Here is a 22,651-nt window from a genome sequence, read left to right as displayed (position 1 = left end):
ATCTTTATTGTACCTCTGGGTGAAATTACTCAACTGAAAATTATTGGTAGTTTTTGCTACTGAGTTGTTTTCCATGCTGCACCAGGAATTGGGGCTTGATTGGCCAAACTCTCTTCACTTTGGACAGAGGAGTCTGCCATCTCTGTGGATTCCAAACCAAATCCGGCAGTGAAAGAGCATTTGTCAAATAGTGCTGCGTTCATCTAGTCCTTTCAATCAAAATTCATGGTAGTTACAATTTTAAAAGTAGCAAACACATGAAAATTGTGGATAGGAAAAGACCAGCTGGTCCACTGAGCCTGTCCTATACCATCATAGTGTAACTTATGGCCTTCATGATCTCCATCCTGCCATCCCTCCCACACCCACCAGCCTCATAATATCCTTCGAGTGGCAAAAGCTGCAAGCCAAGGTTTAATTGTGTTGAAATTGTAACTAAGGGTAGATTTATGGCCAGAGTAAGCTGGACACTGTTAATAGAGACTTAATGGTTTTTAGGATGTTTACAGCGATTGTTGACAAACTAAAATAGTACTTGTATCTGTGTGGTCACCCTGCCTCTTTAAAGACAAAGTCCTATTTTCTCCTTAACTAGATATCTGTGCAAGTCTGTCGGTATCTATAATAGGAAAAGATAGGTTAACAGAATAATTTTTTAAATGGTGGGAGACTAGGAAATATTGTTCAGAGGGACCTGGGTGCCCTTGTACATGAACCACAGAAAGTTAACATACAGCAAGCAATAAGGAAAGCAAATGGTATGATGGCGTTTATTACAAAGGGATAAGAGTAAAGAAATCTTCCTGCAATTATATAGGGTCTTGGTAAGACCACACCTGAAGTACTGTGTACAATTTTGGTCTCCTTACTTAAGGAAGGATAGACTTGCCTTAGAGGGAGTGCAACAAAGGTTCACCAGACTGGCTCCTGGGATGGGGGGCATGGCCTAAGAGGAGAGATTGAGAAGATTAGGCCTATATTTCCTAGAATTTAGAAGAATGAGAGGTGATCTCATTGAAATGTATAAAATTCTTACAGGGCTTGACAGGATAGATGCAGGGAAGATGTTTCCTCAGGCTGAGGAGTCGAGAATTAGGGGTCTTAGAATAAGGAGTCAGTCATTTAGGACTGAGGCAAGGAGAAAGTTCCTCACTCAAAGGGTTATACATCTTTGGAGTTCTCTACCTAAGATGTAAATAGGACCGAATGCCATTTTAGAATGGAAATGGTTGGAGCGCTTTCCATGCAGACTCCAATCAGTTCCATGGGTGATGGAGCTGAAGAGGCCCAGAAAAGGCAAGTTTGGAACAATCTGGGTCATTGCCGTGCTGTGACTCTTGTGTGTGCAATAAACAGCCACACAGCTTGCATTTATAAAGTGCCTATAACAATGTAATGAAACATCTCAAGACACTTTAGAGTGAGTACAGACACCACCTAGTAGCAGAAAATGTAGGTGATATGACCGAAGGCATTACTGAACAGGTGGTTTGGGGAGTAGTTTGAAGGTGGAGAGAGCGGGAACATCATGTGAGTTATGGAGAGATTTCTAGCGTGTGGCGGCCAATATAGCTGAACTGCCACCATAGGTGGAATGGAGAGAAGAGGAGATGTGAAGGTGGACAGGGATGGAAGAATGGAAGATTTGGGGAATGGAAGAGTGGAGGTTGCAGAGGTCAGGACGGGTGAAGCCATGGTTGAATTTGTAAGTGAGGACAAGGAGTTGGATTTCATTACTGAGGTCGGAGAAGACGAGGGTGATAAGGAGCGCCTCGGAAGTGGGACAAGAATGTAAAATAAAAATGGTTAATTTTGGCTTTTCCATTGGGTGCTTTCACCAGCACCAAGGTTAGATATAGCATTACTATATATGGGCCAGATATAAATTGGAGTTCCCCATTTCTGTATTACTACCCAAACAAATTACCTCACCCGAGTATCCTTCCATTTCCCACCTTGGTATTGTACCCCTGGGTGAAATTACTCAACTGTGAAAATTATTGGCAGTTTTTTGCTACTGAGTTGTTTTCCATGCTGCACCAGGAATTGGAGCTTGATTGGCCAAACTCTCTTCACTTTGGACAGAGGAGTTTGTCATCTCTGTGGATTCCAAACCAAATCTGGCAGTGAAAGAGCATTTGTCAAATAGTGTTGCGTTCATCTGGTCCTTTCAGTCAAAATTCATGGTAGTTACAATTTCAAAAGTAGCAAACATCTGAAAATTATGGATAGGAAAAGACCAGCTGATCCACTGAGCCTGTCCTATACCATCATAGTGTAACTTATGGCCATCATGATCTCCATCCCGCCATCCCTCCCGTATCCACCAGCTTCGTAATATCCTTCGAGTGGCAAAAGTTGCGAGCCAAGGTTTAATCATTTTGAAATTGTAACTAAGGGTAGATTTATGGCCAGAGTAAGCTGGACGCTGGTGATAGAGACTTAATGGTTTTTGGGATGTTTAGAGCGATTGTTTTGATAAACTAAAATAGTACTTGTATCTGTGTGGTCACCCTGCCTCTTTAAAAACAAAGTCGGGGAGGGAGAGACTGAAGGGTAAGTGAGACTGGAGGTGAGTGAGACTGGGGGATTTTGGATGAGTTGGAGTTTATGTAGGGTAGAACATTGGGATGGTTAGCACAAAGAGCATTGGAGAAGTTGATCTGGGAAGTGACAAATGTGTGGATGACAGTTTCAGGAGTTTTGGCGTGAGAAAAGGCCGGACGTGAGTAATTTTATAACCATGAAATAAGGCAGTCTTGGTGCTAGAAGAAAGACTTACATTTATATAACGCCTTTCACGACACCGGACGTCTCAAAACGCTTTACAGCCAATAAAGTACTTTTGCAGCGTAGTCACTATTGTAATATAGAAAACAACTCGAAAGAACATAGGGCTTGGAAACCAATTCTAGTTAAGACAGGAAAAGGGTGAGATAGACTATGGAATTCCTCCTTCCAGTAATAACAAAATAAGACATTGTTGTTTGATAAATATTGGGCTGAATTTTCCCAGGTTCCACATGTATGGTGCGGGGGGACCTGGGAGACGACAGGAAACCCGGAAGTTTTAACTCCACAGTGTGCGTGTGACATCAGGGGCTGCTTCCCCACCTGGAAGTCAGCCTGATTGGGCAGGTTGGAGGTGGGTTAGAGTCAGGATTCATGTTTTTTCAACTTTCACCTCTGTCCCCATCCCTCATTCCCCCACACCTCCAACGCACCTGTTCTTACCTCAGAAAATTCCGGCCACTATCTTTCATGGATAATTTTTGTCAGGGTAGACTGGTTTGTGAGTAACTAGTACTGATTGTATAACAGAAGTTTTTATTTATCTTACCAATAGCTAACCATACTGCTGTTACAGGTTATATGGTACTCCACGTAATATAGACCTTTGGCCTGCACTGATGGTAGAAGATTTGATACCTGGTACAAGAGTGGGACCTGTGCTGCTATGCCTGCTCAGTACTCAATTCCGTAGACTAAGGGATGGAGACAGGTAAATATACAGAATGTTGTGTTGTGCTTATGAATTTTTCATACCAGTCATAATTCATGACTGGATTAGTTTTTGTGAAAGAATCAATTGGAGGATAGTGGGACCACAGGGAAGCCTTAACACCATTTAGCATGTTTGCGTGTCAATGCCAGTTAAAGCTGTGCCTCTTCCTTTTGTCTGCTGCATATTGTGTTTGTAGAATCCATTATTATGTTTGTATAAAGATATTGAAGGGATAAAAAAAACATGCAAAAATATGAAGTTATTTTTTACACATGTAAGGAACATTGATGTAAACTGTAAGCATAAAAGAGAAATACTTAGAAGGAACTGATAGAGTGCATGGTTTTAGGAACATAAGAACAGAAGTGGGCCTTTCAGCCCCTTGAGCCTGCTCCGCCATTCAATGAGATCATGGCTGATCTGCGACTTAACTCCATAAACCCGTCTTTGGGCCCATAATCCCTTAATACTTTTGGTTAACAGAAAGCTAACAATCTCCGATTTAAAATTAATAATTGATCTTGCATCAATTGTCATTTGCGGAAGAGAGTTCCAAACTTCTACCACACTTTGTGTGTAGAGGTTTTTCCTAATTTCACTCCTGAAAGATTTGGCTCCAATTTTTACACTATGCCTCTCGTCCTAGAATCCCCAACCAGCGGAAATAGTTCCTCTAGATTTACCCTATCTGCTTCCCTTAATATCTTGAAAACGTCAATCAGATCACCCCTTAAACTTCTAAATTCTAGGGAATACAACCCTAATTTGTGTAACCTTTCCTTGTAACTTAACCCTTGAAGTCCGGGTATCATTCTATTACACATACGCTGCACTCCCTCCAAGGCCAATATATCCTTCTTAAGGTGTGGTGCCCAGAACTGCTCTCAGTACACCAAGTGTAGTCTAACCAGGGTTTTGTATAGCTCAAGCATAAATTCTAACCCCTTGTATTCTAGTCCTCTAGATATAAAAGCCAGCATCCCATTAGCCTTTTTGATTATTTTCTGTACCTGTTCATGACATTTTAATGATCTATGTACCACCAAATCTCTTTGGACCTCCACTGTTTTTAACCTTTCACCATTTGGAAAGTACCCTGTTCTATCCTTTTTAGGTCCAAAGTAGACATTTGCCTACATTGAAATCCATTTGCCACAGTTTTGCCCATTCACTTAATCTGTCGATATCTCTTTGTAATTTTATGCTTCCATCTACAATGCCACCTATCTTTGTGTCATCGGCAAATTTGGATGAATGACTTTTTAATTCCATCATCGAAGTCATTAATAAATACTGTGAATAGTTGAGGCCCCAACACAGATCCCTGCGGGGACACTACTAGTCACATCCTGCCACTCAGCTAATTTCTGAACCAGGTCAATAATTTGCCTTCAATTTTGTGAGCTTTTACATTAGTTAACAGTCTTTTATGTGGGACTTTATCAAATACCTTCTGGAAGTCCATATAAATAAGATCCATAGATAATTCACTGTTCACTACTTTAGTCACCTCCTCCACAAATTCAATCAGGTTTGTCAGGCATGACATACCTTTCACAAATCCATGCTAGCTCTCTCTGATCAACTGAAGATTTTTGAGGTGTTCAGTCACCCTATTCTTAATTATAGACTCTAGCAATTTCCCAACAACAGATGTTAGGCTAACTGGTCTATAATTCCTTGGTTTCCCCCTCTCACCATTTTTAAATAGCGGAATGACGTGAGCAATTTTCCAATCTAAAGGAACGGTTCCTGAATTGAGAGAACTTTGGAAGATTGTAGTTAGGGCATCTGCAATCTGCTCACCTACTTCCTTTAAAACCCTGGGATGGAAACCATCTGGGTCTGAGGATTTGTCACTCTTTATTGCCATTAATTTCTTCACTACTGTTTTTTTACTTGCATTAATTTAGAGACCCTATCCCTGATTGAGATTTAGTTTCCTTGGATTTCTGCATTGCTGTATTGTACTTCCTCTATTGTAAATACTGACTCAAAGTAATTATTCAATATGTCCGCCATTTCCTTATCATTGATAACATCACCGCTTTCAGTTTTTAAGGGGCCAACATTGCTCCTGACAACTTTCTTTTTGCTAATATAATTGTAAGAAAAATGGTGTTGATTTTGATATCCTTTGCAAGTTTCTTTTCATACTCCCCTTTTTGTAGCTCTTACTATCTGTTTTGTGACACTTTGATGTTCTTTGCATCTTTCCCATTTGCCAGGATGGATTAAAGAAGTTGCTCAAAGTCCATGAAGTTCCAAGAAGTCGGAAACCCTGTGAAATGTATCAATGGGTCCCGAAGTCATTGTAAAGCACTATAAAATTGATAAATTCACTTGACCTCACAAACTTTAAATGAGCCATGGAAACTTATAGTAGGGTATGATTGTACAGCTGGTGCTGGCCCTCCAATATCTCACCCAAGTACTCACCCAGGTATCCATTCTTTCAATTGTTAATTACAAGATAAATATAGATAACAAATACCATTCAACCCATAATAGCTCATCCATCGATCATTTGTTTTTCTGCTATTTACGTTGACAGTGTTACCTCTTGCCCCCAGAGAGTAAGATCAGTGTTTTAAACAAACTTAATTTTTAGCACCACATTTACAATTTCTATTCCCAGTTTGTATTCTGTCTCATCCCCAAACACCCCCCCCCCCCACCCACCCCGTTGTCGTATCTAATTTTTTTTTTAATGATTTCATGCTTTGTGTTGCACTCTTTGGGCTACAAATCCATTTTTAGGCGAAAACGGTATTTTTTGGCCAAAAATATCGCTTCGCTACCGCTACAAGGTCTAAAATTCAAGCTTCAATTTGCGCAGCGGTAAAAATCGGCGTTGCACGAGGATTTGTGGCGCAAACCATGAATTTTCTGCAACTTTACTCCGAGGCCGATATCGCTGCGAGAGAGGCCTTGAGAGGGGGAAAACACCCCCAAAAATTGCAAAAAACCAAAAATAAAAAATCACTAAACAATCACAAGTCACTTAACTATCGAATTGCTGAAAAATAATTAAAAATTAAAAATTTTAACTCACCTTTTTTGCAGGATTTCATACCTACCGCTGCCGGTATTTTTTGCGCTAAATATGGGTGTGCGCTGAGTCAAATTTTTGGCGGAAGTGATATTTCGATACTTGCACGGTGGCGGTCCGCTCCCCGGCGCTACTTGAAAACCACCGCTGCAAGCTGTCTGAATTTCCCGCTGATTGTTTTTTAGTCAAAAATGACGAAATATCGCCAAACAAATGGACGGAAGGTCGGGGAATTTTTAGCCCTTTGACTATAGATTGATTCCTGGGATGGCAGGACTGTCGTATGAAGAGAGATTGGGTTGACTCGGCCTGTATTAACTAGAGTTTAGAAGAATGAGAGGGGATCTCATTGAAACGTATAAAATTCTGACTGGGTTGGACAGACTGGATGCGGGGAGGATGTTTCCCCTGGCTGGGAAGTCTAGAACAAGGGATCACAATCTCAGGATACGGGGTAGGAAATTTAGGACCGAGATGAGGAGACATTTTTTCACTCTGAGGGTGGTGAATCTCAGGAATTCTCTACCACAGAAGGCTGCGGAGGCCAAGTCACTGAATATATTTAAGAGGGCGATAGATCGATTTCTAAGAACAAAAGGCATCAAGGGGTATGGGGGAAAAGCGGGAATATGGCGTTGAGATAGAGGATCAGCCATGATCATGTTGAATGGCGGTGCAGACTCGAAGGGCCGAATGGCCTACTACTGCTCCTATTTTCTATGTTTCTATGTTTATAGGGAGTAGATGGGAATCATGTCCAAACCTGACACTGTGCTTATTGAGGACACCCTTGCACAAATACTTCCAGGGACGTCTTGAGATGCTGATCAGGCACACTGGCCTAGGAATGCTGAGGCAAACTGTAGTGCCTCCATTACTAGCTCAGCAAAAACCATAGGTGGAAAGGGAGATGTTCCTGGTCTGATTGACCCAGTGTTGCACTGCCTGGTGCATTCAAAGAAAGAAAGACTTGCATTTAAATAGCACCTCAAGACGTCTGAAAGCGCTTTACAGCCAATAAATTACCTTTTTAAGTGTAGTCACTGTTGTAATGTAGGATTATCATTGAAAGTACTCTTAGAATAGTGTTGTTGTAAATAGTTGAAGTTAGAAATTTTCATGTTCTGAGAAAGAGTCCAAGGTAAGCTTGCGCTGACATACCTTGTCAAGAAGTGGCTGGATGTGACCTTGCACCAGCAAATTATAGGCCTTACTAGGGCCATTAGCCACTGAATTAGTGAGGCAGCTGAAAAACTGATCCCCTCATGTGTTTGTTTAGTGTTACAGTAAAACAGGTCATAGTCTTTTACCGAGGTGAGTTTAGGCAAAACTACTTAGCGATGGTATTAATATATTGATTGAAATCTATCAGGAAAAACTATCCATTATATCAATAACACCAGAAGTAGGGTGTCAGCTTGGTGAATGGTTAAGTGCTGTGGATCTTCCACAGGCTTGTCAATCCAATAACGTCCGCAATCTTTTTGTATTGGGACAACTGTCGAGACAACTGGAAAATGATTTGTATTTTCTCAGATTCTGGTATGAAAATCCAGGAGTCTTCACCCCAGCCCAGGTAACTCAGATAAAGCAAGCCTCACTCGCACGTGTCATGTGTGACAATGGAGACAACATCCAGCAGGTTCAACCAGATGTCTTCAGGGTTGCAAATTATCCTCAGGGCTTTGTCAGCTGCAGGGAAATTCCACGGATCGATCTGCGGATGTGGCAGGACTGCTGTGAAGGTAAGGCTCGGTAAAAGTGAAACCTGTTTCATTACTGGCTCATTTTAATGTTCACCTGCAATTAGTGTGTGTGTTTCTGCAACAAAAAAGTACATTTAGAACAGAGTTGTAAATAGCTAAGTTGGAGGTTTTCATGTTCCAAGGTGGTTGAATGGAAGCTAAACCATTCTGGCTGCTCTCGTGTACAATAGAAAATGCATCAGGATGACTGTTGTTCCTCTCCGTTTACCATGGGTACATTGGCTGAAGAAATGGAGAAAATGGCCTGGAAATTGCGGTCGGAGGCTAGCCGCCCGTGTACGCCTCCGAACCGCAAGAAAACTCCGTACTTACCTTATGTCTCCGGAGCTTCGGACTATTCGGGTCCTGGGCCTGCAGGTGTAGGCCTGCGTAAAGGCCCACGCATCCCGGGGGTGTATGCGGTTCGCAATCGTCCCTGGGATCACATGGGCCAGGCTAACCAATCACAAAGGGAGATTCCCATTATGCTGGGGTTTCCATTTATGTACAGAATCTTCATCAGCAGAATAGAAATCACCTAATAAGTAAAATTTCACAACACTGAAATAAAAATACATGATCACAGGTTCAAAAATAATTAAAATACCCCTTTAATTAAACATTTAAAATAAAAATTTAATTAAAAAAAAAATAAATGTAAATATTTTTAAAGGGGACAAAATTTACCTAAACTAATTTGAAATGTAAGTGAATGTTTAAATCATTAAAAAAAAATTATTTTAACAGTTATTTTAACCCTTGCGCTGGTAAAAAAAAATGCTTTACGCCTGTTCATAAGGATTTTGTGGGTATTCGTTGGACAAACAGCCCAACTCTGCCCCAGCGAAAGTGAATTTACAGCGGATGCGGTGGATCTGTCCAAGTGAACCTTGATAGATCACAAGATCCGGGTTTTCACACATGCAGAAACTCGGAACTTGCGGGGCCATTCACAACACTGCATACGCTGTCATACGCCCCGTAAATTCCGGGCCAAAACTTAAAAATTAATAGGGGGAATATTTTTTTAATTAATTGAATTTAGAGGCAAGAGCAGGCCATATTGTAATGACTGGATTAATGGTGGATAGTTAATTTTGAGAAAAGGCCTTCCTTCCTGCGACCTTTGTTGTATGTTATAGTGCTGGAAAGCTCTCTGACCATTTTAGGGCTCTACTGTAATTGCGGCTCATTAACTGGCACTGCTTCACTTGTGCAGGATTATGCTGCCTGTCGTCAGTGGCATGTCATAGGAACATCATCATCATCATCATCATCATAGGCTGTCCCTCGAAACGAGGATGACTTGCTTCCATGCCAAAAAAGGCTGAGTTCACAGGTGTTTCAATGAAGGACCTACTATTCCGGATCCTGAACTACATCCTGAAGGGTGGAAGGTGCCTGTGCGTGGATTTTTTTAACGTGTGGTGGCCACCACATGGACTTGACAGAGCTAGGTCTTGGTCCAGTAACAAGGGTTATCCAAGACGACTGGAGACCTAGTGCACGCACATATCGTAGTGTGGGCTGGCCCATGCTGCCCCTAGGCCCCTGGTCCCGAAATCACGCCTCTCCACAGTCTCTCGCTGCTCCTGCTGTATCTGCCCACGCTCCAGTCACCGACCTGGACCTTGATGACGTCACTCCTGCACCAGCTCGCGCTGCTCCCTGAAGTGGCCTGCCTCCACGCTGCTCCCAGGTCGTCGCCGCCTATCTTGGTACACGTAACTACAAGCACACTTGCATACATGCACGCCATACATGCACACACACGTACATATGCAACATAAACATGCTCACCAATACTATTATAATCGGTCAGACCTAACATAGGAACATATGACCAAGAGTAGGCCATTCAGCTACTCGAGTCTGTTCCTCCTTTCAAATAGACCATGGCTGATCTGTACCTCAACTCCATTTTTGCGCATTTTCTCCATATTCTTTGATACTTTTATCTGACAAAAAGCTATCCGTCTCAATCTTGAACATTTGGATCTGCTCACATGTAAATCTCCTTACCAGCATGAGTGTACTAGTGCAATGAAGAGGAGTCTCGGGACAGTAAGTATATAGGGCTAGAACCTCCACTTTTGTGCTTATCATCCAAATATGGCCATTATTTCGGGCGTGGGTGGTAAAAAAGGGTTTTCAGATCGCCGGCTTCTCGCCCATTCTCAAAACATCTAGTATACATTTTTGAAAATGGGCATTATCGCGAGTGATATCAAATGGGCGGTAGCGTTAAATTTTTTTGACCTTCTGCCGTAAAGTGTGGCCGTCCTTAGCAACGGCATGGCAACGCTCAATTCCCGCGATTCAGGAGGTCAAGGGTCATCATGACATGCGCAGAAGAGGAGACAAAGAGAGAGGGAGCTCAGAGGCACTGAAAGCATGTGTGGCTGTGGTGTGTGCTTGTCTGGCTGTTGTGGGAGTCACGACGGAGATTCACCAGCAGCAAAAGCCTACTAAGCACCAAGAACATAACTGGCACCGAGTTTTTGTCCAACAAATAAGATATAACATGGAAGGGATGGAGGAGGCCCTGGAGCTGGTAGCCAGGAACACTGGTGGCAGAGGGCTCCCAGTGGTCCCCGAGCACGGCATTCCATCCCTAGGTTCCGCACCACCACTGCGATTGACAGATGAGAGCAAGGACCAGGATCTTGCTTCTGCATCAGAGAATGTTGCCCTCTCAGCACCCCCCGTTCGCGTACCCGTGCAACCACCGCATCTGCCTTCATCTCCCCCACTTGAGGAGCTCCTCGGCCAGGCACCATGGAGTGAGGAGGGGAAGGGGTAGAGGTGGGAAGAAGAAGGAAAGGGGGGAAGGAAAGTGAGGTGCATATGCTCAGGCGACGGCTGTGCTTTATCTCCATCTGGCTGTATGCAATTTGTTGCAATGTATGGGGGCTGGGGACCACGCTCCTGCTTTGCCTTTGTATTCTGTGTTGGTGGACATGTTGAACATGTGATTTATGTCAATGGTGGAAAAAGTGGGGTGTGGTCGGGGGTTGGGTGTTATTGGCTGTGATATTTATGATTTCAGACTTTTCTTATTGAACATAACCTTGTTGCGCATTGTCTCAGATAGCTGGACCGTTACACACTAGTGATTCCTTACCATAAAAAGGTTAAATACAACTTACCATCAATCAACGTAAACTTTAACTGGCACCAAGGTGATGGGCATCATTGATGTCTGAGCTGTACACACACAACAGTGTGTCAGCATTGTTACTCACATCAGCGCTCTTTCAGGCAAATCTTTCCGATATCAGCTCCTCATGTAAGAGTGAGATTTAACAAATGCCAGCCACACTGCTGGCATTCGTTCCGGTTAGTTCCACTTTTTATGGCCGTTTTTTTGAGCGAGCGATATTGTGGGCGATATGTGTGCGAGATGGTGAAATTGACGATGGGCGATCTCCATGGCCGCTAGTTTGGGTAAATATGCTCTTTATGACAAAAAACAGTGGCCGGGAGTTCATATTGAATCTTGGCATTAATTCCATGCGGAAAGTAACGCTGGGCGATATTATGGGTGTTGATTTTGCCCGTTCTGCTGATTCCGGCCAAAAAAACTGGGTGGGCGGTAATATTTTTTCCCGGTGTTAAGCCCATTGGGAAAATAATGCTCGGCGATAAGTCTCCTAAAAAAGCCCATTAGTTTCCATTTTGTGCCAAAATGGGCGATATATGGGTGTTATACGTCATTTCAGCGGTAAAATGAGCGTTAAGTGGGCGTTAAGCATGCAAAGAAAGTGAAGGTTCTAGCCCATAGACTTGTTTTCAGTGTACATCACGGCACTGTGTTGGCAATTTATGTACTGATTCCTGGGAAACAGAAACTGCACAGCATCTCTCTACCTACTCTCTGATTACCTACTAACGTGGTCCTGCTGGAGGTGTAGCAAACTGAACGGGAGTGCAATTCAGTTGGTTTAATCTAGAAATTTCATGCTGAATTTACATTAACAGTGAAATACGAATACTTGTATGATAATCATTGGGCTTATGTAATCGGTTCAGCTTATTTAACCAGCCTAAATATATCTAAGTCCGTGTTCAGTGTGATGATAAAGGATCTATGAACTTATATTTGCAGAATAATTTGCTTTTAGAATGCATTCTGGATCTGAGAAAAGCAAAATATTAACCAGTGTTGTTGCTGTATCCCCAAAGTATAAAACTCCCACTCGCATTGAGGATTCTGACTGCAGTAAATGATTAAGTACACATAATACTTCTCATTAGTTCAAACATCATGATCATTTATAATACCTATTGGGAAGCACAATCCATCCCGACTGAATGGTGAACTTTTCCTGTCCGTGAAGCTGTATGATACAGCAGCTCGTGTGTTCTTTGTGAATAAGCTTTTTCTTTATATACAGCCCCAGTGCTGACAGTGCTACATCACCGAAAAACATTTATAACCTTAATAGAATAACTTGAAGGAATGTTGGAGTAATACTCGATTATACTGCAGAGTAAATATTGGCTTGACATGCTTTAAATTAAAACATTGTGTCAAGCCACAATTCCCAGTTTCAAACGTACACGTGATTTTGGACAAAGTGTCAGCTGTTTTCTGGCTTTATGGATGGAAGCCAATTGGAACATGGACCAGATGCAGCTCTGTGACATTTTTGCTTCCATCTAGTGGCAAGAGCTAAAATAGACTTGAGCATAGATCGATTTGAAGAAGTGCTGTCTTTAAAATAAAACATTTGGCAAACGTACACATCGGGGGGAATTTTACTTCCCAACACACTTGGAGCCCAGGGGAGGGGGAGGGGGTTGGTGGGGGTTGGGGTTCCGTAGCGTGCAGGAAACCCGGAAGTCTGCGTTCCCCTCACGTTGTGGAGATTTAACTCCACAGTATGCGACTCTTGGCCCTGACAGGTTCCCTGCCCGGAGGTTAGCCTGATTTGACAGGCTTTGCTTCCAGTCGGGCGGGGAGCACGCCAGAGGAGACTGCAGGAAAAGGTAGGTCTGATTCCTGACCCGGGGCAGAATTCTAATCTCAAGAGTGTCCGAATCCTGATCCCAGGTGTTCCGACCCTGAGAGGGTTCCAATTCCGAAGGTCTGATCCCCAGCACAGAGGGGTCCGATCCCAAGGGGAGGTCCGATCTCTGACCCCAGTGTGGGACGATCCCCAACACCATGGGGGGGGTTCTGATTGTGGAGCGCTGGGGGGGGGGGGGGTGGCGGAAGGAAGCACTCCTGGCCCACAAGGAATGCTCCCTGAGGCTGTCCTCACCCCACTGGCCACAGTAAAACCTGAAAAGCCAATTAAATTGAAGCTTCCAGCCTAATTAACATATTTAAAATGCCAAGCCGCCTCCTAGGAGTGAGTTGGCTGCCCCCCCCTTGTCCCACCTCTGCAAATCTCGGAAGACGGCGGGTTGGAGCCGACTTCCCAACACACTTGGAATTTTTGCCTATTTAATCCCCATCCACATCCACTCCCATGTGCTGACCTATATTAACATTCCCTCCTTTGGTGTAACTTGAGCTGCAAAGTATTATTGTGTTTGCACATGATGTGAGTTTTGTTACCATGTTCCACCTTTCTCGCTTTCCAATAAAAACAATGTGTGTCTCTTAAACGATCAATAATTATTTTGTTAACAACAACTTGCATTTATATGGTGCCTTTAATATAATAAAATGTCCCAAGGCACTTCGCAGGGGCATTATCAAACAAAATTTGACACCGGGCCACATAAGGAGATATTAGGACAGGCGACCAAAAGCTTGGTCAAAGATGCATGTTTCAAGGAACATCTTAAAAGAGAAAAGTGAGGTAGCAAGGCGAGGAGGTTTAGGGAGGGAATTCCAGAGCTTTGGGCCGAGGCAGCTGAGGGCATGGCCGCCAATGGTGGAACGATTAAAATCGGGAATGCACAAGAGGCCAGAATTGGAGGAGCTCAGAAATCTCGGAGGGTTGTAGGGATGGAGGAGGTTTCAGAGATAGGACAGAGATGGGGAGAGGGGTTGGAGGAGGATGGTGTGATCAACTATGTCAAAGATTGCAAACAGGTTGAGAAGTATGAGGAGGGATAGTTTATAACAGTCACAGTCCTATCGAGTGGAGGGTAGCGAATGTAACCCCACTTTTTAAAAAAGGAGGGCGAGAGAAAACAAGGAATTATAGACCGGTCAGCCTGACATCGGTAGTGGATAAAATGATGGAATCAATTATTAAGGATGTCATAGCAGCACATTTGGAAAGAGGTGACATGATAGGTCCAAGTCAGCATGGATTTGTGAAAGGGAAATCATGCTTGACAAATCTTCTGGAATTTTTTGAGGATGTTTCCAGTAGAGTGGACAAGGGAGAACCAGTTGATGTGGTATATTTGGACTTTCAGAAGGCTTTCGACAAGGTCCCACACAAGAGATTAATGTACAAAGTTAAAGCACATGGGATTGGGGGTAGTGTGCTGACATGGATTGAGAACTGGTTGTCAGACAGGAAGCAAAGAGTAGGAGTAAATGGGGACTTTTCAGAATGGCAGGCAGTGACTAGTGGGGTACCGCAAGGTTCTGTGCTGGGGCCCCAGCTGTTTACACTGTACATTAATGATTTAGACGAGGGGATTAAATGTAGTATCTCCAAATTTGCGGATGACACTAAGTTGGGTGGCAGTGTGAGCTGCGAGGAGGATGCTATGAGGCTGCAGAGCGACTTGGATAGGTTAGGTGAGTGGGCAAATGCATGGCAGATGAAGTATAATGTGGATAAATGTGAGGTTATCCACTTTGGTGGTAAAAACAGAGAGACAGACTATTATCTGAATGGTGACAGATTAGGAAAAGGGGAGGTGCAACGAGACCTGGGTGTCATGGTACATCAGTCATTGAAGGTTGGCATGCAGGTACAGCAGGCAGTTAAGAAAGCAAATGGCATGTTGGCCTTCATAGCGAGGGGATTTGAGTACAGGGGCAGGGAGGTGTTGCTACAGTTGTACAGGGCCTTGGTGAGGCCACACCTGGAGTATTGTGTACAGTTTTAGTCTCCTAACCTGAGGAAGGACATTCTTGCTATTGAGGGAGTGCAGCGAAGGTTCACCAAACTGATTCCCGGGATGGCGGGACTGACCTATCAAGAAAGACTGGATCAACTGGGCTTGTATTCACTGGAGTTCAGAAGAATGAGAGGGGACCTCATAGAAACGTTTAAAATTCTGATGGGTTTAGACAGGTTAGATGCAGGAAGAATGTTCCCAATGTTGGGGAAATCCAGAACCAGGGGTCACAGTCTAGGATAAGGGGTAAGCCATTTAGGACCGAGATGAGGAGAAACTTCTTCACCCAGAGAGTGGTGAACCTGTGGAATTCTCTACCACAGAAAGTTGTTGAGGCCAATTCACTAAATATATTCAAAAAGGAGTTAGATGAAGTCCTTACTACTAGGGGAATCAAGGGGTATGGCGAGAAAGCAGGAATGGGGTTTTGAGATTGCATGTTCAGCCATGAACTCATTGAATGGCGGTGCAGGCTAGAAGGGCCGAATGGCCTACTCCTGTACCTATTTTCTATGTTTCTATGTCACATTAGTTATCGCTGTGACTTTGATAAGGGTCATTAGGTGCTGTGGCAGAGGTACATTCCTGATTGGAGAGGTTCAAACATGGAGTTGCGAGAAAAATGAACACAGATTTGGGAGGCGACGACATGTTCAAGGTCATGGAGGGAAATTAAAATAAGGATACGAATTTTTTAATTGAAAGGTTGCCGGACCGTGGGCCAACGTATTTTAGGTTTCATTCTTTGCGTTCCAATCTTAGCCAGAGCATCGGCAGTGATGGTTTCACGTCACATTCCCACACCCTTGCCTCTGGAGTTCCTCATGAATCTATCCTAATTTACATGCTTATCCTTGGTGACATCATCTGCAGACATGCATTATAGTGTCAGTTTCTACTTGTATGCTCAGAAAGAAAGAAAGACTTGCATTTATATAGCACCTTTCACGACCACCTGATGTCTCAAAGCGCTTTACAGCCAATGAAGTACTTTTGGAGTGTAGACACTGTTGTAATGTGGGAAATGCGGCAGCAAATTTGCACACAGCAAGCTCCCACAAACAGCAATGTGATAATGATCAGATAATCCGTTTTCGTTACGTTGATTGAGGGATAAATATTGGCCAGGACACCGAGGATAACTCCCTTGCTCTTCTTCAAAATAGTGCCGTGGGATCTTTTATGTCCACCTGGGAGAGCAGATGGGACTGCGGTTTAACGTCTCATCCGAAAGACGGCACCTCTGACAAAGCAGCACTCCCTCAGCACTGCACTGGAGCGTCAGCCTAGATTGATGTGCTCAAGTCCCTGGAGTGGGACTTGAACCTACAACCTTCTGAATCAGAGGCGAGTGTGCTACCCACTGAGCCACAGCTGAGCTCTCCATCACCACTCTCGACTGTTCTGCCGCCTCTGTTGTTAAATTGCTTGTGCAATATCCAGTCTTGAATGAGCTGCAATTTCCTTCAGTTAAACATTAGGAAGACCTAATCCATCGTCTTTAGCCCCGGCACAAAATCCTTATCCTTGCCACTGAATTCATCCTCCTCCCTGGTCACCATCTTGGACTAAAACAAACTGTTTGCAACCTCTGCATCCTATTCAACCCTCAGCTAAGCACCTGACTCCATATCCTCTCCATCACAAAGACTGCCTATTTCACCTCCATAACATTTCCATCATCTGCCACATTAGCCCATCTGCTGCTGAAATCCTCAATCATGACGTTGTCACCTCCAGACCTGTGTATTCCAGTACTCTCCTAGCCAATTTACCATCCTCCACCCTCCTAAACCTCAGCTTATCCAAAACTCTACTGCCCATGTCCTATCATGCACCAAGTCTCATGCACCCAGTCGCACTGACCCATCAACTCTGTCCTCCCTTACCTACGTTGGTTCCTAATCCCCCAATGCTTCAACTTTTTAATTCTCATCCTCGTGGCCTCACCCCTCCTTCGCTCTGTAAGCTCCTCCCACCCCGAGCTGTCCATACCTCTGACTCTGTTCTTGTGCCTCCCCTCCTCCCATCACATTCCTACTGTATCTTCAGCTGCCTAGGCCCCACACGCTGGAATTCCCTCACTAAACTTCACCACCTTCCTCGCCTCCTTGAAGATCTACCTTAAAATCCACCTCTGATCAAGTTTTTGGTCACCTGTCCCAATATCTCTTTCTTTGTCTTGGTGTTCATTTTTTGAATATTCCTCTGAAGCACCTTGGGATATTTTTTCATGTTAAAAGCCACTATATAAATGTAAGTTGTTCTTGGAACTGGAAGAGAAAACGAGTAAACATCAGTCACGTACTTAATAAAAATTGAACAGAAATAAACAGCATGAATTGAGCAGTAACGTGTTGAGCACCAGCATACTGTGCCACCAAGTGATGGGACATATGTTTACATGATCCTTCATATCCTAAGTCATGAATCTGAGCTAAGTTGGAGGTCATCTGGTGGAAGCCCAAATCTTTTCCCACTAGCAAAAAGTAGAAAGTAGGAAAAAAAAGTCGCCCTTGAACTGCTTTCGTGCACCACTGAGCACCCTCTTCCAGAATGGCAGATTCTGAGTCCTGGCCTTGGGTGATGGAAGGAGATGAGGAGTAGTATGGAAAAATACATAAAATATGGAATCTCTTCCTTGTGAATTAGTGGGAACAGAGCGAAAACCCACATGTACAAAGTTGCCAATAGTCTTTCACATCATTCAGCTATAAGAAGGGAAATGCAGTCTGGTGTCGGTAGGATCAATTAATTTCTCATTTTAATACTTATCTTGAAAAGATTTGATTTTGACGTTTGTGAATACAAATCTTGGAGGAGAGTGTGAAGGGCATTGCCTTTTACAATGGAGGAACTTTTGGATGCTGATAGTAATGCAGTGAAATGTTTTTATTTGTCTAGACTGTGCAACTCGGGGACAATTCAGTACTCTGTCACAAAGATTCCGCAGCAAGCGTTCAGAAGATTATAGTTTCCCAGAAGCCAAATCTGCAAACCACAAACGGGTGACAAAACAAAGTGAGAGGTAATTGAAATGGCAGTTTAAAGGAACATTCCTCAATTGTGCTGTAGGAAATGTAAATTAACCCTTTTAAAACAATTTCTGTGCAAAACCTTTCTGGTCGGGAATAATAACTCCAGTGTTCTGCACGTGCCTTGCTGTCTATGCTAATGTGAATGAGTAATTAATCAAATTAACTCTGTGCCAGCCACAACAAATGATTCCATTTATGCTCATTTTTATTACTTGCTCTTTTCATTGTAGCACAGTTGTTGTTTGTTGTGTTGTTTACATTTTAGTTATGTTTAATTTCTGCTTCTTTTCCCCCATTACTACTTTTTTGATGTCCTCAATCTATCATGTTCTTTTCAGTTTTCCTTCAATTTATCCTGACACTTTAAAATGGTGATGAACTTATACCCTTGCGACTATTGGGCACTTTCACCAATCCTGCCCTTCTAGTGTGGAGCCATGCTCAAAAGGAGTGTGGTGTAGAAAATTGCCGCTACAGTAATTCAGCCCTACCTCCAGTTCACGTTTCCTGCGTGAAGATCCCCATTGGAAGCGTGGGTTTTACATGTGTATTTTAAAACTTAGTGGAAGTCATTTTTTTGTCTGTTGCTTAATAAAAATGTCGAGAATAATTATTCCTTGTTTGTTGGAGTATTGATCTCACAGATTGACGCTAACAAACTAGCTGCAGTTTGTTTACCTCTTTCTTTTGCCTCACTGAAATCAATTGGAGCAGGCTCGAGGGGCCGTATGGCCTACTCCTGCTCCTATTTCTTATGTACTAAGATCAAAACCTGTTTAGGCACTCGACCGATTCCTGTTCCTCCCTTCCCCCTCTCGTTTGCTTTAGATAACTCCCAGTTTCTAGTTCTGATAGAGACATACACCCAAAACATTAAATTGTCCTTTCTCTTTTCAGATCATAATAGACCTGTTTTGTGTCATTTCAGATTTCCAGCATTAGCATTTTCTTTATATTTGCAGTTTTATTAATAACCAATTTCACAAAGAAAACTGAGAACTTCTTGCCATTTTGACCCCTATTTGTTTTAGACGTGTGTTACCTGTGGAGATTTTTTACTCTATATATTAAATCTTGACCCTGTAACAGGTAGAATCTGACTGAGCAATGTCTTCTAAATCCGCTGCACCCTCGATATTCTATTCTGTTTATTTGAAAGAGGCTGGCATATTTAAACAAACATTGACATTTGTATGTAAAGTTAAGATATGAGAATTGTATGTCTTCGACAGGATCTGACAGCAGTCGACCGTTCAATGTGGCCTGATTCTACCAAAAACGTTAAAATGCTTTTTGTTAAAAATTATTTTTTTTTGTAAAAGAATAATAAAGGAGAAGCGATCTTGTTCTTCTGACAATTTTTGTGACCTTTGGACAATACAACTGCATGTTTTTACCTATCTATACAGTGACATATAGAATATGCTCACAGTTGTGACTTTCACTGTGTCTGGCCCCAGAACATGGCAGAATTTAGCAAAATTATTTTCTCCTATTGATTAAATAGAATTTACAGCACAGAAACATGCCATTCGGCCCAACTGGTCTATGCTGGTGTTTATGCTCCACACAAGCCTCCTCCCACCCCTCTTCATCTAACCTCATCAGCATATCCTTCTATTTCTGTTTATCTAGCTTTCTCTTAAATGCATCGATGCTATTTGCCTTAACTACTCCTTGTAGTCGCGAGATCCACATTCTAACCACTCTCTAGGTAAAGAAGGTTCTCCTGAATTCCCTATTTTATTTATTAGTGACTATCTTATATTTATGGCCCCTAGTTTTGGTTTCCCCCCACAAGTGGAAACAGCTTTTCTACGTCTACCGTATCAAACCTTTTCATAATCTTAAAGACCTCTATCAAGTCACCCCTCTTTTCTGGAGTTCCTGATACAGGTTGAACCTCCCTTATCCGGAACCCTCTGGACCTGGCCTGTTCTGGATAAGGGATTTTTCCAGATGAGGGGTGGTCACATGAAATTGGATGCCACAGGTACTGAGCAAGTGAATATCGGGGCTGGCTGGATTGGGGCTGGAAGCGCGGCAGAGAGATCATGGGGAGGCGGTGGATCGCGGGGTCAGGCCAGCGATTGCAGGAGTCGGCAGCGAGGGAGGACTTCAATTTGTTTATGTTGGAGTTATGCGCATGCGCCACCCGGTAGTTGGGAATGGATCTGGACGAGGGGTGGTTCTGGATAAGGGAGTTCTGGATAAGGGAGGTGCAACCTGTAGATATCATCCTTGTAAATCTTTTTAGCACTTTCTCCAGTGCTTTTAGATCCTTTTTAAAATATGGAGACCAGAACTGCACAGTCCTCTTAAATGTGGTGTTACCAAGGTTCTATATAATTTGAACATAACTTCTCTGCTTTTCAATTCCCTCTAGAAATGAACCTCAGTGCTTTGTTTGCTTTTTAATGCCTTATTAACCTGTCACTACTTTTAGTGGTTTGTGTATCTGTACCCCTAGATCCCTTTGCTCCTCTACCCCTTTAGACTGTTATTTTTCAAGGATTATGTGGCTTCCTTATTCTCTCTACCAGAATGCACCACCTCACAATTGTCTATATTGAAATATATTTGCCAATTACACACCCATTCTGCAAGCATGTGCATGCTTCGTCATATTTAAACTAATAATTTATTGACATCTATATTCTCAAAGGAAAATGTAATTTGATTAATGAGTGCTGTACCTTAATATTGATGCTTTATTTTGTACACTCTCTTGTTTCTTCAAATTGTTTTCATTTTTTTCAGACTAATTGTATCTTTTTTTCCAGAATTTTTAAAATAGATTTTTTTTTAACTTTGAACAAGGTAGACTTTCATTTCCCTATAACAGAAATTCCTTTATTCCTGTCCCTTCTATTACAGCATAGCATTGAAATCATATGTTGCTGGTGACAAGAAAAAGCTTAACATTTAGTAGCATTTTAGGGTGCCACTAATTCTGGTGTATATTGTAATGGTGGTACTAATGATAGTTAGTATTGTGTCCAGGGGCAAATCTAATGTGCTAGTACTTATGTGCAGTGGAAGTGGATTTCAAATTACTTCAGCAATATTTATTCCATAATGCTGCTCGATAATAAAATAAAACCTTGCCCCATCATACAATTTATCTCCATTTAACTTCAGCACAAATGAAATTTAAAATGTATATAGCTGCAGGATAATCCACTTCATTGGGATCAACTTGCAATAACTGTTTCAAATTAATCAAGTTCCTGAAAGGTTACACTGATCTGAGAGCAGCAGTAATTAAAGGAATCACAGTTCAAATCTGCAAAAGACTAAACAGACACAGTGATTATTTGACGAAAGACCACAAAGGTTTTTTGTTAAAAGAATATTGGAGAAGTAAAGCCCGAAATTATTTTAGGTGATATTAGCATAATATTATTTCAATGGTGAGAGACTACAGAATGCTGCGGTACAGAGGGATCTGGGTGTCCTTGTACATCAAACACAAAAAGTTAGCATTCAAGTACAGCAAGTAATTAGGAAGGCAAATGGAATGTTGGCTTTTATTGCAAGGGGGATAGAGTATAAAAGTAGGGAAGTTCTGCTACAACTGTACAGGGTGTTGGTGCTAGAGTACTGCAACAGTTTAGGTCTACTTATTTAAGGAGGTTAATACTTTCATTGTAAGCAGCTCAGAGAAGGTTCACTGGGTTGATTACTGGGATGAAGGGGTTGTCTTATGAGGAAAGGTTGAGCAGGTTGGACCTGTTCAGAAGAATGAGAGGTGATCTTATTGAAACATATAAGATTCTGAGGGGGCGTGACAGGGTAGATGCTGAGAGAATGTTTCCCATCGTGGGGAATCAACTTTCAGAATAAGGGATCACCCATTTAAGATGGAGATGAGGATGAATTTCTTCTCTGGGGGTCGTGAATCTTTAGAATTGTCTACCCCAGAGAGCTGTGGAGGCTGAGTCATTGAATATATTCAAGGCTGAGATAGACAGATTCTTGAACTATAGGGGAGTCAAGGGTTATGGGGAACAGGCAGGAAAGTGTTCAGGCCAGGATCAGATCAGCCATGATCTTATTAAATGACTCAAGGGGCTATATGGCCTATTCCTGCTCCTATTTCTTATGTTGTTTTGCAGCAGATGCATGCTTACTACGTGTTATTTAATGTAAGCGCTGGTCCTATTTTAAATGGGTTACTGTCTCCACTAAAATAGTAAATGGAGAAATGTCATATGAACATGTTAAATTTGTTGGTTAATATCATCAACTGTAACTTCTAGGCTATAATGTC

General features: G+C 42.5%; 1 protein-coding gene across 1 annotated transcript in view; it reads left to right on the top strand.

Moving 5' to 3' along the window:
* Nucleotides 1-22,651, top strand: part of LOC139277055 (peroxidasin homolog) — a 294,289-nt gene that overhangs the window by 258,384 nt on the left and 13,254 nt on the right. Inside the window, exons 18-20 of the mRNA XM_070895068.1 lie at nucleotides 3,368-3,502; nucleotides 8,094-8,302; nucleotides 18,245-18,368. Of these exons, the coding sequence (XP_070751169.1) occupies nucleotides 3,368-3,502; nucleotides 8,094-8,302; nucleotides 18,245-18,368 (468 nt within the window). The remainder of the gene's footprint in view (nucleotides 1-3,367; nucleotides 3,503-8,093; nucleotides 8,303-18,244; nucleotides 18,369-22,651) is intronic.

This window comes from Pristiophorus japonicus, chromosome 12 (assembly GCF_044704955.1).
Source record: "Pristiophorus japonicus isolate sPriJap1 chromosome 12, sPriJap1.hap1, whole genome shotgun sequence".
Taxonomy (NCBI): Eukaryota; Metazoa; Chordata; class Chondrichthyes; family Pristiophoridae; genus Pristiophorus; species Pristiophorus japonicus.
The sequence above is the reverse complement of the archived record's forward strand: the minus strand, read 5'-3'. Positions and strand labels throughout refer to the sequence as shown.